The sequence below is a fragment of the Centropristis striata genome, chromosome 13, assembly GCF_030273125.1.
Source record: "Centropristis striata isolate RG_2023a ecotype Rhode Island chromosome 13, C.striata_1.0, whole genome shotgun sequence".
Lineage (NCBI taxonomy): Eukaryota > Metazoa > Chordata > Actinopteri > Perciformes > Serranidae > Centropristis > Centropristis striata.
Window position 1 is genome coordinate 19,897,619 of NC_081529.1, and position 12,769 is coordinate 19,910,387.

Here is a 12,769-nt window from a genome sequence, read left to right on the forward strand (position 1 = left end):
CTAATCCCTGAATGGCAGCTAATCAAGAGCAATGCACCCTTGATTTCCATAAAGTAGTTAAAGTAGATAACAGTTTTATCTACGAGAGGAATAAAGTCCAAAGACGTCAGAGTGCGACAAGTGTTTCTCTGATTTAAAGGCCATGTTTAAAATCCACAAAGAGCCAAAGACTAATTTTCTTCCCTACCACACTTCGGCATGTTTTCCTAACCCTAACCTTAATCTTAAAGCCTTTCTGTCAACACAACACAACAGAAATGCTCTCTTTATACCTTGTGCTTTATCACTTGTGACATTTCCTCTCTGGAGCAGACTGCAGGCTTTGGCTTCAGATCCTTGAGATAAAGAGGGATTTCACATGCATACACACAGCACTTAAAGACATCAGCACATGTCACTCCTCCCCTTACCGTGCCAGTCTGGTCCTGTGCAGGTCAAATCCCAGCATTGTCCCAGTGTAAAAAGAAATGTAAAAAAATGAAAGAGTCAGGTATGTACAAAAGGTGAGTCTGCTGAGTGTCGCTCAGACCATCGTGCTCTTCTTCTCCCTGAAGTCCGCGTGCGTGGGCTCGTGGTAGGTCGTGATCATGTTGGCCGTGTCCCAGCGTCCCACCGGGGCCGGAGAGCTCTGCATCACCACCAGCCTGATGGGAGACTGAGTCGGCTGCGGGTCCGGGGCGTACTCCTTGGTAGGATCTTTGCCCCGGCAGTCGTACATGATACACGATATCAGGAAGACCAGGAGCAAGATAACGTAGCTGGCGATGAGGATGCAAAGGTTCAAAGTGACGGGGTCGATCTCCTGGTAGTTTTCCAGAAAGCCCATGGTGCCTGCTTCATGCTGCGCGGCCCTGGGGCCTCGAAGAACAAGCGCCTCGGAGGCCTCGCAGGACGTGAAGGTAGACCGATGGCGGCAACTGACTGAGAGACACTAAACGAGCCTGGTGGCAGCAGGGCTGTCTCCCTCTCTATCCTCTTCAATCTGTCTCCCTCCCTCCATCCTCCCTGCCTCGCTTCTGCCTCTCACCTCTCTGTTTCAGATGAGCGCTGTGGATACGTGGCTTTGTGGTAAAAATACTTTAATCCGCGCCACTCCTCCTCCTCCTCCAACCTTGAATTTTCTGCGATCAATGGCTCCCTTTAATAACTTAAGCTTCAGTTGTAGCTGTGACAGACTTTGTGTTATATCATCTGCCAGCAAGTGGACATTAATTACTGTGTATGTGGTGTATTTGAGTGCATGTTTGTGTTTGTGTGTGTGTGTGTGTGTGTGTGTGTGTGTGTGTGTGGTATAATCTTAATCTTGATTGTGAGTGGGGATTGACAGAGGAAGCCATCTGGCCAAGCACAGGCCAGAGAGCGTGGCTGAAAGCCACTCACAGGATGCTAACATGCTAACACAAGTGCACAGAAAAAGTAAAAAAAAAACAACAACATTTCCTTCTATAATCTATTACATCATATTTTGTTGAACATGCAATCTGCACAGATTACAGCAGATTCTTCTCTGTGTCAAACTCCTTGTTGCAGGGATTATCACGATGCACAGCAAACTCAGGTTCATAATCTCTGTCGATGCATGACAATGCACGCCATGATGGAGCCGGTTGGCAGGCTCATAAAAATGTGTGTGTTTGTGTCTCAACAGGTTAGCTGAACGTCTCTGTGTGCTGCAGTTATTAAAAGTTACTGTGAGGCTGATGGGCAGCAGAGGGCAGCAAGTAGCAACCTTAGCTCTGCAGTGAGAGTCAGAAATCTGGAGAAGCAGAGCAGCAGGTTGAACTTTGACCCAGACAAACTCTTCAGGAGACAGAGAGGGAGGGACACACGGAGAACAAATAACGCAATAACTCATGATGACATTCAGACATGGAAAATAAAGAAAACCTGATTATGTTTTATGTTTCCTCCCTTTAAAAAAAAAAAATCTGTTTACATATTAGGCAACTTTTCCACATTGCAACATTAAGGTTGTGTCACAGTTTCATAGTGCACACTGATTCTAAGCAGCTTTTGAGAGAATATTTTGTATAATTAAAATATATATATACATGCAATGCACAAAGGTCGTGGATATTTGGCTCCAGATGCAAAAAATAAATAAATATAGCAGATGGAGGTGAAGCAACAATCTCAGAAAACCATCTTATTAAGTCAGAGTAAAAATCTTTTATAATTCTCTTTTTTAATTTGCAGAATCCTCCCACATCCTGCATCATGTCCAGTGAGTACAAACCAGTTAAGTGCAATAATTTATGTTATACCAACTGTAAAAGTAAGCATACGATGAAAATATTTCTGTTTTATTTTAGATTAGGATGCAACATTTTAGTCTTTGTGTGCAGTTTACCTTCTACGATGTCATATTTAGTTTTAACCCCTTATTTCCATCATAAATTTCATTGGAAAGCTTTCTCATTTATTGATGTTTTGTAGCTAAAACATTCCTTTTAGTTGAAATACTTTTCTTTCTTTTCTACTTTTCTTTTCTTCTTCTCTTTGTATCATATTTTACACATGAAACTTGACATGCTTGCTACAATCTGCATTCCTAAAAATTGGTGTGCTGCTTAAAATATAAATAAAAACAGAATGCATCAAATTAAGAGAGTATATTTACAATTTAAAAAATAATTAAAACTGCAAGCAGCGATGAAGAGGCCCGAGCAGAGTGGAGCTGTAGGGGGAGCGGGCCACGCCAGATCAAGGATTCTCTTGACACCTCATACAAGTCTCCATGACAAACGGTTCATGAGTTAGGGAAAAGGGGCGTGGCTAATCAAAAAGGGAGGGAATTTATCAAATATTGTTATGTAGAACTGTTCAGTGATGGACCATCGTCATGCATGACAAGTTTGGGGCAGAGTGGACAATGTATGGTGAAGTTATGCAGTCTCGTGTTTTAGAAACACCAAATTTGGCCGCCATGCCATGCCAACACAGTGTGACGGTCTGCAAAGCTTTTAATAACTTTTGATGTCAAAGGCCTTTTGATGGTACTGAACAAGTCTGAAGTCGATCGATTTAAATCTGTAGGAGGAGTTTGTTAAAGTATGTGGCATGGAAATGGCGAAAAACACCATATTCGATTAAAGATGGCCGACTGCCTGTTGGGTTTGGGATATGGCTCCGAGAGGCTTTTTGGTCCGTCTCCACATGATTCATATGTGTACCTATTTCGTTTATTTACGTGAATGTTCCCCATAGGGTGGCACTCTGTTTCAAAGTTGCATTCAAAGTTTAAGTGAAACCTATATGCACCATGCCATAAGGTCAGACTTAGAGTTTACGATACAGTTCTGTCAGTTTTTAAAATGTAGCAATAGTGAGTCAGACTGCAGGTGTCATCTACATTGTTACCAGGGAAAAATATTTTAGGGGTTTTAATCTTCTACATCTTTACTCATAAATCCCTGAAAAAACACTAAAACTTCAACACTATAAGAGAACAGAAAAAGAGTGAAGCCCACTGGGGTTTTCCCCAACAGAAAAGTATTCATAAACAGAGAGCATGAAATGAGCACTAATCTGTTGCAGTACAGAATGTCAATCATGATGTTTCCTGCAGCAGATGTACATATTACATGTGCAGAGTGCAGCGTGACCTTGCTCCTCTCCTCATGTTAACGCTGTAAGCCCTCCCCATGTTCAGGAACCTGGTGTTATAAGCAAAAGGTTTGACCCTGAGCCAGCCTGACTTCGACATAGCACCGCCGATGCTCAGGCCTCAGGAGGAGAACTGATCACATGCAGCGACCTCTGGCCTCACTGATGAATCGTCTGTCAGGGAGAAATGATGAGCCACTCAAGAAGTCGACATCTGGAGCAGTCAGACTGCACTGTGGGCATTGGAGTCAACAATCACTGCATCATTTACACTTTTTATTTTCACGTGTGTCATTTTTTTCCTGATGATGATCAATTGTCTTTCAGCAGGAATAATCAAAAAGGCTTTATAAGACATGAGTCTGGATTAACTGACTCAAGGGTGATAGATTTCTGTGTACCACTCACAAATGTTGATATAATTTACAGCTTAGACCTGTGGGCCCACCACCCGCAGAGTTAGGCGTAAGGTTCGGGTGCGTAGAGAGTCGGGCGGCAGGCAAAGGCGGGGACCTGGGCATGCTGGCCCCTGGCTACAGCGGCTAGCTCTGGGGACGTGGAACGTCACCTCGCTGGCGGGGAAGGAGCCCAAGCTTGTGCCAGAGGTGGATCGTTACCAACTAGAAATAGTCTGGCTCACCTCCACGCATAGCGTGAGCTCTGGAACCAAACTCCTGGAGAGGCTGAACTCTCTCCTTTTCTGGAGTTGCCCAGGGTGACAGGCACCGAGCGGGTGTGAGGATACTCACAAGCCCCCGGCTGAGCACAGCTGTGTTGGAGTTCTCCCCGAGGAACGAGAGGGTCGCCTCCTTGCGGCTGCAAGTCGCGAAGAGAAGGTCTCTGACTGTTGTCTGTGCCTATGCACTGAACAGCAGTTCGGAGTATCCGACCTTCTTGGAGTCTCTGGGTGGTGTCCTGGAAGGAGACTTATATAATAGGGAGAAGGGAGACTTCAACGTTCACGTGTTTAACGATGATGGTACCTGGAGGGGGGTGATTGGGAGGAACGGCCTGCCCGATATAACCAAAGTGAGAGCTGTGTCCGCATACTCGGCACAACGTCAAACACGTTCCCAGTGGGTGTTGGCCTCCGCCAGGGTTGCCCCTTGTCTCCGATTCTGTTCATGGTCTTCATGGACAGGATCTCAAGGCGCAGCCGGGGGGAGGAAGGGGTCTGGTTTGATGACCTTAGAATTGCATCTCTGCTTTTTGCAGATGATGTGGTTCTTTTGGCTTCATCAGACCGGGACCTCCAGCACTCACTGGGGCGGTTTGCAGCCATGTGCGAAGCGGTTGGCATGAGAGTCAGCCCCTCCAAGTCTGAGGCCATGGTTCTCTGCCGAAAACGGTGGATTGCCCCCTCTGTGTGGGGAGAGAGATACTGCCTCAAGCAAGGGAGTTCAAGTATCTCGGGGCCTTGTTCACGAGTGAGGGTAGAACGGAGCATGAGATGGACAGGCAGTTTGGTGCTGGTGACATTGTACCGAACCGTCGTGGTGAAGAAGGAGCTGAGCCTGAAGGCAAAGCTCTCGATTTACCGGACCATCTATGTTCCAACCCTCACCTATGGTCATGAGCTTTGGGTAGTGACCGAAAGAACAAGATTGCGGATACATTCGGCTGAAATGCGCTTCCTCCGTTTATATATACAGTATATATATATATATATATGTATATATATATATATATATATAAAGTTTTTAAGATTTTGAAAGAGGCTGCACAAGAAATATCACCCACAGAGAGCAATCTTTTGGCCTTTTAACCTTTTAATATCAACTTTTTATATTTAATCCCCAAGCATGCATCTTGATTATTCTTTATAATCTCAAATGTGTTTATTACCATTCACTTAAAACCTGTTATTAACAGCAGACAGAGTTTAGCAATGTTGGTAAAAAAAAAAAAAAAAGTGGCATCATGGGAGTATTTGTCTTCAGGATTTCTTCAGTGTTAATCGTTCAGGAGGTTTTTATTGGTAGCAGAAATTTCCGCAGAGGTCTCCTCCACAAATAATACAGACCAGGTGGTTATAACGGGTAAAAACACTTAATGAAGCAGTTTCATTCTAAAAATCAGTGCTTCTTTGATGCTGTTTGGTGGACACAGGTTGAACATTTTATCAGCTTGTTTCTCTGAAAATTTAAGATCCAAATGTCTGAAGACTAAGATCCTTCATCTAAGTGCACTCCATTCATCTGGTTAGAATAAAGAGTAAAAAAACCCACTACAACTGAGAAAGAGTATCATAAAAGATGTGGCTAAAAACTTGATAAAAAGTGAATTCATGACACTTTTTTGTCAACAATCACAACAAATGTGCAACGGGGAAAAGGTGCCACTGACAAGCGGCTAAAGGAAACATTTGGTATAATGTAAGTACACAATTTAGCAAATTATAACACATGAATTTCGATGTTTCGTGCAGAAAAGTTGCATTTAGGTACCGTTAAAATTTATTTATTAATTATTAAACTATTACAGGAAAACCACAAAAACATGAGATTTCCAGATTAAAAATTGAGCATGACACAGAGTAAAAGCAACTTATATAATACAATAATGACAAAACAATGGCAGCAGGAAAGAGGGGAAACATAAACTGCTTGAACAAAGGTGAAAAGTATAAATCATTTGGCAGCTTTTGCAGTTCTTTTACTGGAACCTTCCATAAACAAAAAGGGATTCTGGTCTTGCAGACTATTCTCAGTGCAAATGTTAAATACCCTCTTGTTTGAGGGTTATATGCATGAAAAAAAAAATCTTGCAAGGCTTCAAAGAGAGGGTAGAAAAGCCACAGTTTGTCAGTTGAAGCAAAGATTTCGAGATCTAAAAACAGCAGAGGAAGAGTGGTGTTTCTGTCCTGGGGATGTTTGTGTTGTTGTGGTCTTGGGGAATGATTAGCTCAGAGGATGTAATAGGTTTGTCTGTGTGTATACCAGGCCTCTTGGGTGGAGTTTCTCCTGCTCATATCTTGGAGATAGATCTTCCCCAGCGCCAGACGCTGGTGCCAGGGAGTCCGGCAGCCTCGCTGAGACCTGGACGCAGACAGCAGGGAGAGATGGGAAAGGATGTGTTGACAGAGCGAGACTGTGAGGATGTCAAGACTCTATCCCTGCTTTAGATTCTGCTGCTGTGAAGTCCCAACAGGTTTGTTTGTTGGTTCTCACAGCATGGAGCTGAGTGTCCCTGCAGAGATTGTCCCCTCCATCAGACACAGCATGACCTCACCTCTGATCTCACACCAGCAAACACCCCAAAAACAAATGAGGCCATTTAATGTGAACTTTCAGAGCTAAACATCTGTGATTCCCAGTGTTTGAATCTTTTCTCTGGAGAACAATAAATGTGGAATAAAAATACAGATTTATGATTCCTACGACAGAAATACATTTAATGAGAGCTGTGAGGCCCATTTTTCTCACAAAGAGATAAACTTTGACAAGATCTAAATTCTGCTTATGTAATGCATCAGTAATGAAAAATACTCAACAACATTCTCTGATGGCAATGTCTTTAGTTAGTTGTGCAGGTACTTGGTCACAAACCAAAGTACTGGAAGGGTTGTAAATCACTAAACTTCTTAACCCTGTGCCTCACTTTTTTTTTTTAAAGTGGCTCTCATGTCTTAGAGAACAAAAATGACAATTTAATGGGACATGTTTGTCCTTAAGGGTCTGAGTGTCTGTGTTTTTGATACATAGTTTATTATAGAATTATTATAGGAGCTGAGATTTAACTTCCAAAATAATATCAAAACAAAAAACCTTACACACTTGCCTGTTATTAACAACCAAAATGGTCCAAAAATGTCAAATTAAAAAGCCAAAAATGTCCCTAGTGATGCACATGAATTAAAAAACATCCTGTGGGGTAAATGGAAGTCCATCTAAGAGTTGTTGCAACTTTTGAATTAAACCCTCAGAAGTGTTTCTCATGGTTTCGCTAGAGGAGAAGTCAGGGGAAGATTTGAATCTTTTGAATTCATCCTCTCACACTTAAAAATCATTTTTAAGAAAGAGCCAAAATGTTGGTAATGACAGAAGTATTCAGTATTCTGAACATTTGAACAGTGAGGACTCGCAGTACTTTATTGGTTAGGTGACATATCTGCAGCGCCCCCCTGAGGGTAAAAGTGTCAGTGCAAAGAGGGGGAGAGTATCACTTACAAACCCCAGAGCTTTGTTGTTTGTTTCCAAAACAAATGACCGTTTTCTACCAGATTTGTATACTTTATCCTAAGAAAATAAACCTCTTAATGGCTTTAAAACTGAGTCAGTAGCCTACTGTCTGTGAAGCTGCTGCAGACGATCCATCTGCAACATTTGAGAACTCTGGTTTCTTATGTCATTGTAGGAAAAGAAAATGTAAAGTCAGTCACAGTTACACAACAAAACAGTTCTGGTTACATCCACCATTCATGTGCTTTTAACTGGGAGTGACCCAGCGTCCTTTACTGGGCCAAAGGGGAATATTTAGTTCAGTCTGAAGCGGCCTGCAGGGCAGAGGGCACCGGGAGGAGCGAGGTGATGCTGTGAACGTGATCCTCCGTCTCCGTTGTGTCTTCAGGCTGTTTGAGTTACAGCCGAGACGTTCCATGAGGTCAGCGAGGAGGTGCAGTTACATGACCAGGAGACAGCTGAGGGAAGCTCCCGCTGCGCCGTCCGCCAGCACACACGCTGAGCTGCAGGAGGATGAGTTATAGTCAGCTAACGGACATTTATACAGCACTTTCTACACAATTTATAAAAACCAAGAGTGTGAAAATGTAAAAGGACTTTGCCAGAGCTGAAAGGTGTCTTTGAACATTTTATAGTGTGTAATATATTTTAAATATATTTAAGAGCCAGGTTTACAGATACCAGAATTTCCTTTATAAAGTTCCATGTTAGCTTGTCTGGAAAGAGGATAAATAATGCTGCGAAGTTGGAAGAGAAAAACTAACATTTTCAAAGGCATCCCTTGACCTCGACCTAAAATATTCTGAATAAAAATGGGTACAGACATGCCTGCTTTATACTGATCTCATGCTGTTCGGGGTATGCTACTTTTCTTATGTTGTAAAAAATGTGTTAACTTCACCTCTTATGTTTGATTAATTGTGCATCCTGGGGTCCCTAAACAGTCTGTGAGCTGCATAAATCGGGTCTGACTGGAAAGCTGAGACTCTTGTGGATTCAATGAGCCCAATTTTCTTCATGTGTGATTAAGTCAGTCCCCATTGTACCATTTAATTCAATAGCTTATTTAAATCAGAAAACATGTAAACAGACAACCTTGAATCCAAAGAAAGAAGTTGGAACACTTTACAGACATGCCCATTTTATGCAAATTCCAGTTTGGGGCAAGAAACATGCAACATAATTTTGATGTAAACCACTTCTATGTGGCATCTACAGTTGACCTTTTATCTCCCCCTGAACACTCGCTGACCCCTCTATAAAAAAGGGAGTGGACTGGTTAGAGGTTATCACATCAGTGCTGATGACATAGAGCCCCTCTTCATAATAAAAATAGTATTAGATGTCAAACTTTCCTCCTCAAAGCCCCCAAGAGTCTGACAGTGACATGCACCGATTGACCTCATCTGAAACACGCAGCAGCAGCAGCAGAAGAAGAAGAAGGCTGGAGGAGGGTGGGGTCTCATCTCTTGGACAGCAGCGGGTGACAGACGGGCCGAGGATCTTGAGGATCTGATAAAGGCCCAAAGAGAGCTCTTTCCTTCCTGAGTGGCGGAAAGTTTGTGTTAGAGCGTTCTGCGTCTCTTCTTCTGGGTGTGGGAACCTGCTCCTCCCAGAGTTCATGGTTTCCTCTCATCAAGGACCGGCCACCAGCCTGCGTGTGTGTGTCACTCAGAGGACTCTCAGCCTTTAAAACACTAGATCTACTATTTTTCCTCTTATATATAGGGACAATGTTTTGCTTCTGTCAGTAATGAAGGCAAATCTGCATATGGAAATTGATAAATGTAAAGGTTTTATATTGCTAAATTTTTCAGATTTCTGACATTATATCATGCATCAATATAGCTGGTAATAAATGTACAGTTTCTGTAGAAAAAAAAGGGGGAATCTAAAAATAAATATATGTATATGTTTTTTTTGTTTTTGTTTTTTTTATACTCATGGGTTGTTTGATGCATAGACTTTATTAAAGAGTTGGACTCCATAGCTCCTGGGTCTGAACAGTCTTAAACCTGCATTACTTTTTAATGGTCTGCAGGGGGCAACTCCACCATTTGCAAAAAAGAAGCCTGATTGCGTAGTCTAAAAGTCTAAAGGACACATATACTTTATGTCATGCTTCAATAAAGCCGCTTTAAAACTGTTAATTTGGGGAAAAAAAGGGTTATATGAATATTAGTTATTTTTAAAAAAAACCTGCATTCTTCCTAATGGCCAGCAGGTGACGACTCCATTGCTTGCAAAAATAAGCCTGATTGCATCGAAATCTATGAGAAAATGACCCTAATTCCCACTTGATTTTGTCTCAGAACTTTGACCTCCTCACAGTGTTTTCACTTCATGTTTTTGTGTTACGTCAAGAATAAACCTACTTTTCCCTCTGAAGTTAAGTTTCACAGGCAAAACCAGGTTTCACAGAATTACAGCTCCATTGACATTAAATTTGTTTGTTTTTTCTAGAAATGTGAATTTGAATCATCATAGGAGTTTACAGTGCATTCACTTGCATAGAAAATACACGTAATAGGTTCTGAAGGCTGATTCTGATTCTTTTTATTCACAATTCTGATTTATTCATTATAAAAAGATCTCTTTATCCATCAGTAACATACACCTGGAAGTTGAATGAAACAATAAATGTGAAAAAAGATCTTTTGGTGCCCAGTACAACATTTGTAGGGGTAGGTGGACATGCTTTGGGGGGTTAATTATGTCAATATTTATAAAAATCCAGGATACAGCCACAAAGATGTAGAAAACAAAAAACCTATCAAAACCCATTTTACTCTATGGAACAGGACTTATATGTTGTTTGACAGTGAGATATACAAGTCAGTTCATGCATATAAAGAGAGACTGGATGGATAGGGTTAATAATTGGTCCATATCAGATGTCATGTGTCACTATTTTTTTCTCCAAAGTCAGCATTAATACAGTTACATTTTAATTCGATTTAGATTTGTATTCAGTGGAAATGATTCTCTCTTCTCTCGTAAATTCCAGAGGAATATATTTCCCTGATTGATGACATGAGTTGTGTGTTTTCTTCTCTCAGTTTCAATGTGTGCAGTCCACATTCACACCCAGTTTAAACCAGCGGGGAGCTGTAAAACCGACTCCTCACCATTGTCTCGTGTACGTCATCACAACAGCTTGTACGCTCCTTCCCAGGCAGCGCTCAGAGGAATGTCCCCAGCACCCCGAGATCTCATCACAACACACCTCCCCCACCGGGAGAGCAGTGACGCCGGCTACACTCACTCAGGAGGAGAAAAGGAGGAGGGGTTGGGTCGGGTTCTCTTGTTGACGGGGATCCAGAGTGGCGACCCGCTGCTTTATGGGGCCCACAACATTTAGAATGAGAAAGAACACCAGTTACAGTTCGTTCACGCTGTCACTGAGTTTCTTATAAAAACAGAAGCACAGCAGTGGTTTCAACAACCGTCTACCTTGTTTGTATTAAATGTTAGCATGAAAATATTTCATCATTAACAGAGATGGAATCAAGTTATTGTTTTGCAAGTCACAAAAAAATCTGAAGTTTTTACACACAAGTCCCAAGTCAAGAAAGACAAGTATTGAGTCGCCCAACTGATAAGTTTTTTTTATTACTAAACACGTCTATTTAACGTATATAATGCCATTTTAGCAACAGAGTTATCATACAAAATTGTATTTATTTATTAAAACAAGAACAATTGAAACCAATCATTTTTGTTAAGTCTAAAGTCATCAAATTTGTGTCTCAAGTCCTCCACTATACACAAAATGGCTGATGGGAATGTTGTTAGTTTAGCAGGACAGAATGAAATTCTGATATGGTAACAGACGAGAGGATAAGTCAGGAGATCAACAAGTTATTATTATATATTCTAAAGAAGAACATGACTATCTGTCCAAAAGTTCTTTGCAACCGAAATATTTCTGTCTGGTCCAACTGACTGACATTCAGCTACTAGCTGGCTCTAATAATGCAATGAAGAAGAAAAAAGTAACAGACAAAGAAAATGTACTTTCAGAGCTGTTACAGTGAAATAATTGAATTATGTTTATAAAATTGCAGAAGAGAAAATGAGTAAGTCAATGACACAGACTGCTTGTTTGTAGTTATACAAAAAGAAATGCACTATAATTTGTGTGGTTTTCTGCACTATAATTATTTTTAGTTCAGTTACTTTATTTGTACCCAGAGGTAGATTTTGTTTGCAGTATAGAGTCCTCATCAACCTACGCCCAGAGGGGAGAAGCTGAAACTCTGTGTGCAATGGATGGGAACTGTCGTTTAAAATTCTGGTGCCACAACTGGCATTGTTGTTAGGTGGCGACCTCTAGTGGCTGTACTGAATATGACGGGAACAAAGGAAGTCGTATCAAGAGCCATAAAGTCTTCAAAAGGTGGAGGTTGCTGTTTGATGCATGGGTCAAAAAACACAGTAGACCAGTGTTCGCGTCCACTGTGACACCAAAAGTCATTAGTTTTATCTTTAATCCAAGTTATTGTTTGAACATATAAATGTTTGTTTATGTAAATATAAACTAACTGCTTTCTATTTTTTATTTACGTTGCATGCAGCATCTGAGCTTTTTTGGACTGGGGGTTGTATTTATTTATTTAAGATTATATTTGGGGGATATTTCTTCTTTACTTGATAGTGAGAGAGACAGACAGGAACAGCAGGGGAGAGACAGACAGAGGATGACATGCAGAAATTTGAGGCCCTGCACTAGACTCAAACCCTGGACCCTGCAGTAAGGACTCAGCTTTACAGTGCGTGCTTTATTGCCCTGTAGTCAGCTTGGTCTATGTCGCCAGATATCCCAACATACCCAGCATATGCACAAAACTGTAAACAGTCATGAGTTTAAAACAGCGACCATGAAACCATTTAATAATGTTAAATAGAAGAGGTCTGCATACGTTTTCATAAGATATTATGCAAACGGTTGTATGAGGATATGTTGCAGGTAATTGTTTCCA

General features: G+C 41.4%; 1 protein-coding gene across 1 annotated transcript; it reads right to left on the bottom strand.

Annotated features, from left to right (window-relative positions):
• Positions 1 to 523: 523 nt before the first annotated feature.
• On the bottom strand, positions 524 to 901 carry LOC131983383 (small integral membrane protein 36-like). Its single transcript, XM_059348106.1, has one exon. The coding sequence runs from the start codon at positions 824 to 826 to the stop codon at positions 524 to 526; it is 303 nt and encodes a 100-aa protein (XP_059204089.1). The 5' UTR covers positions 827 to 901.
• Positions 902 to 12,769: the final 11,868 nt, after the last annotated feature.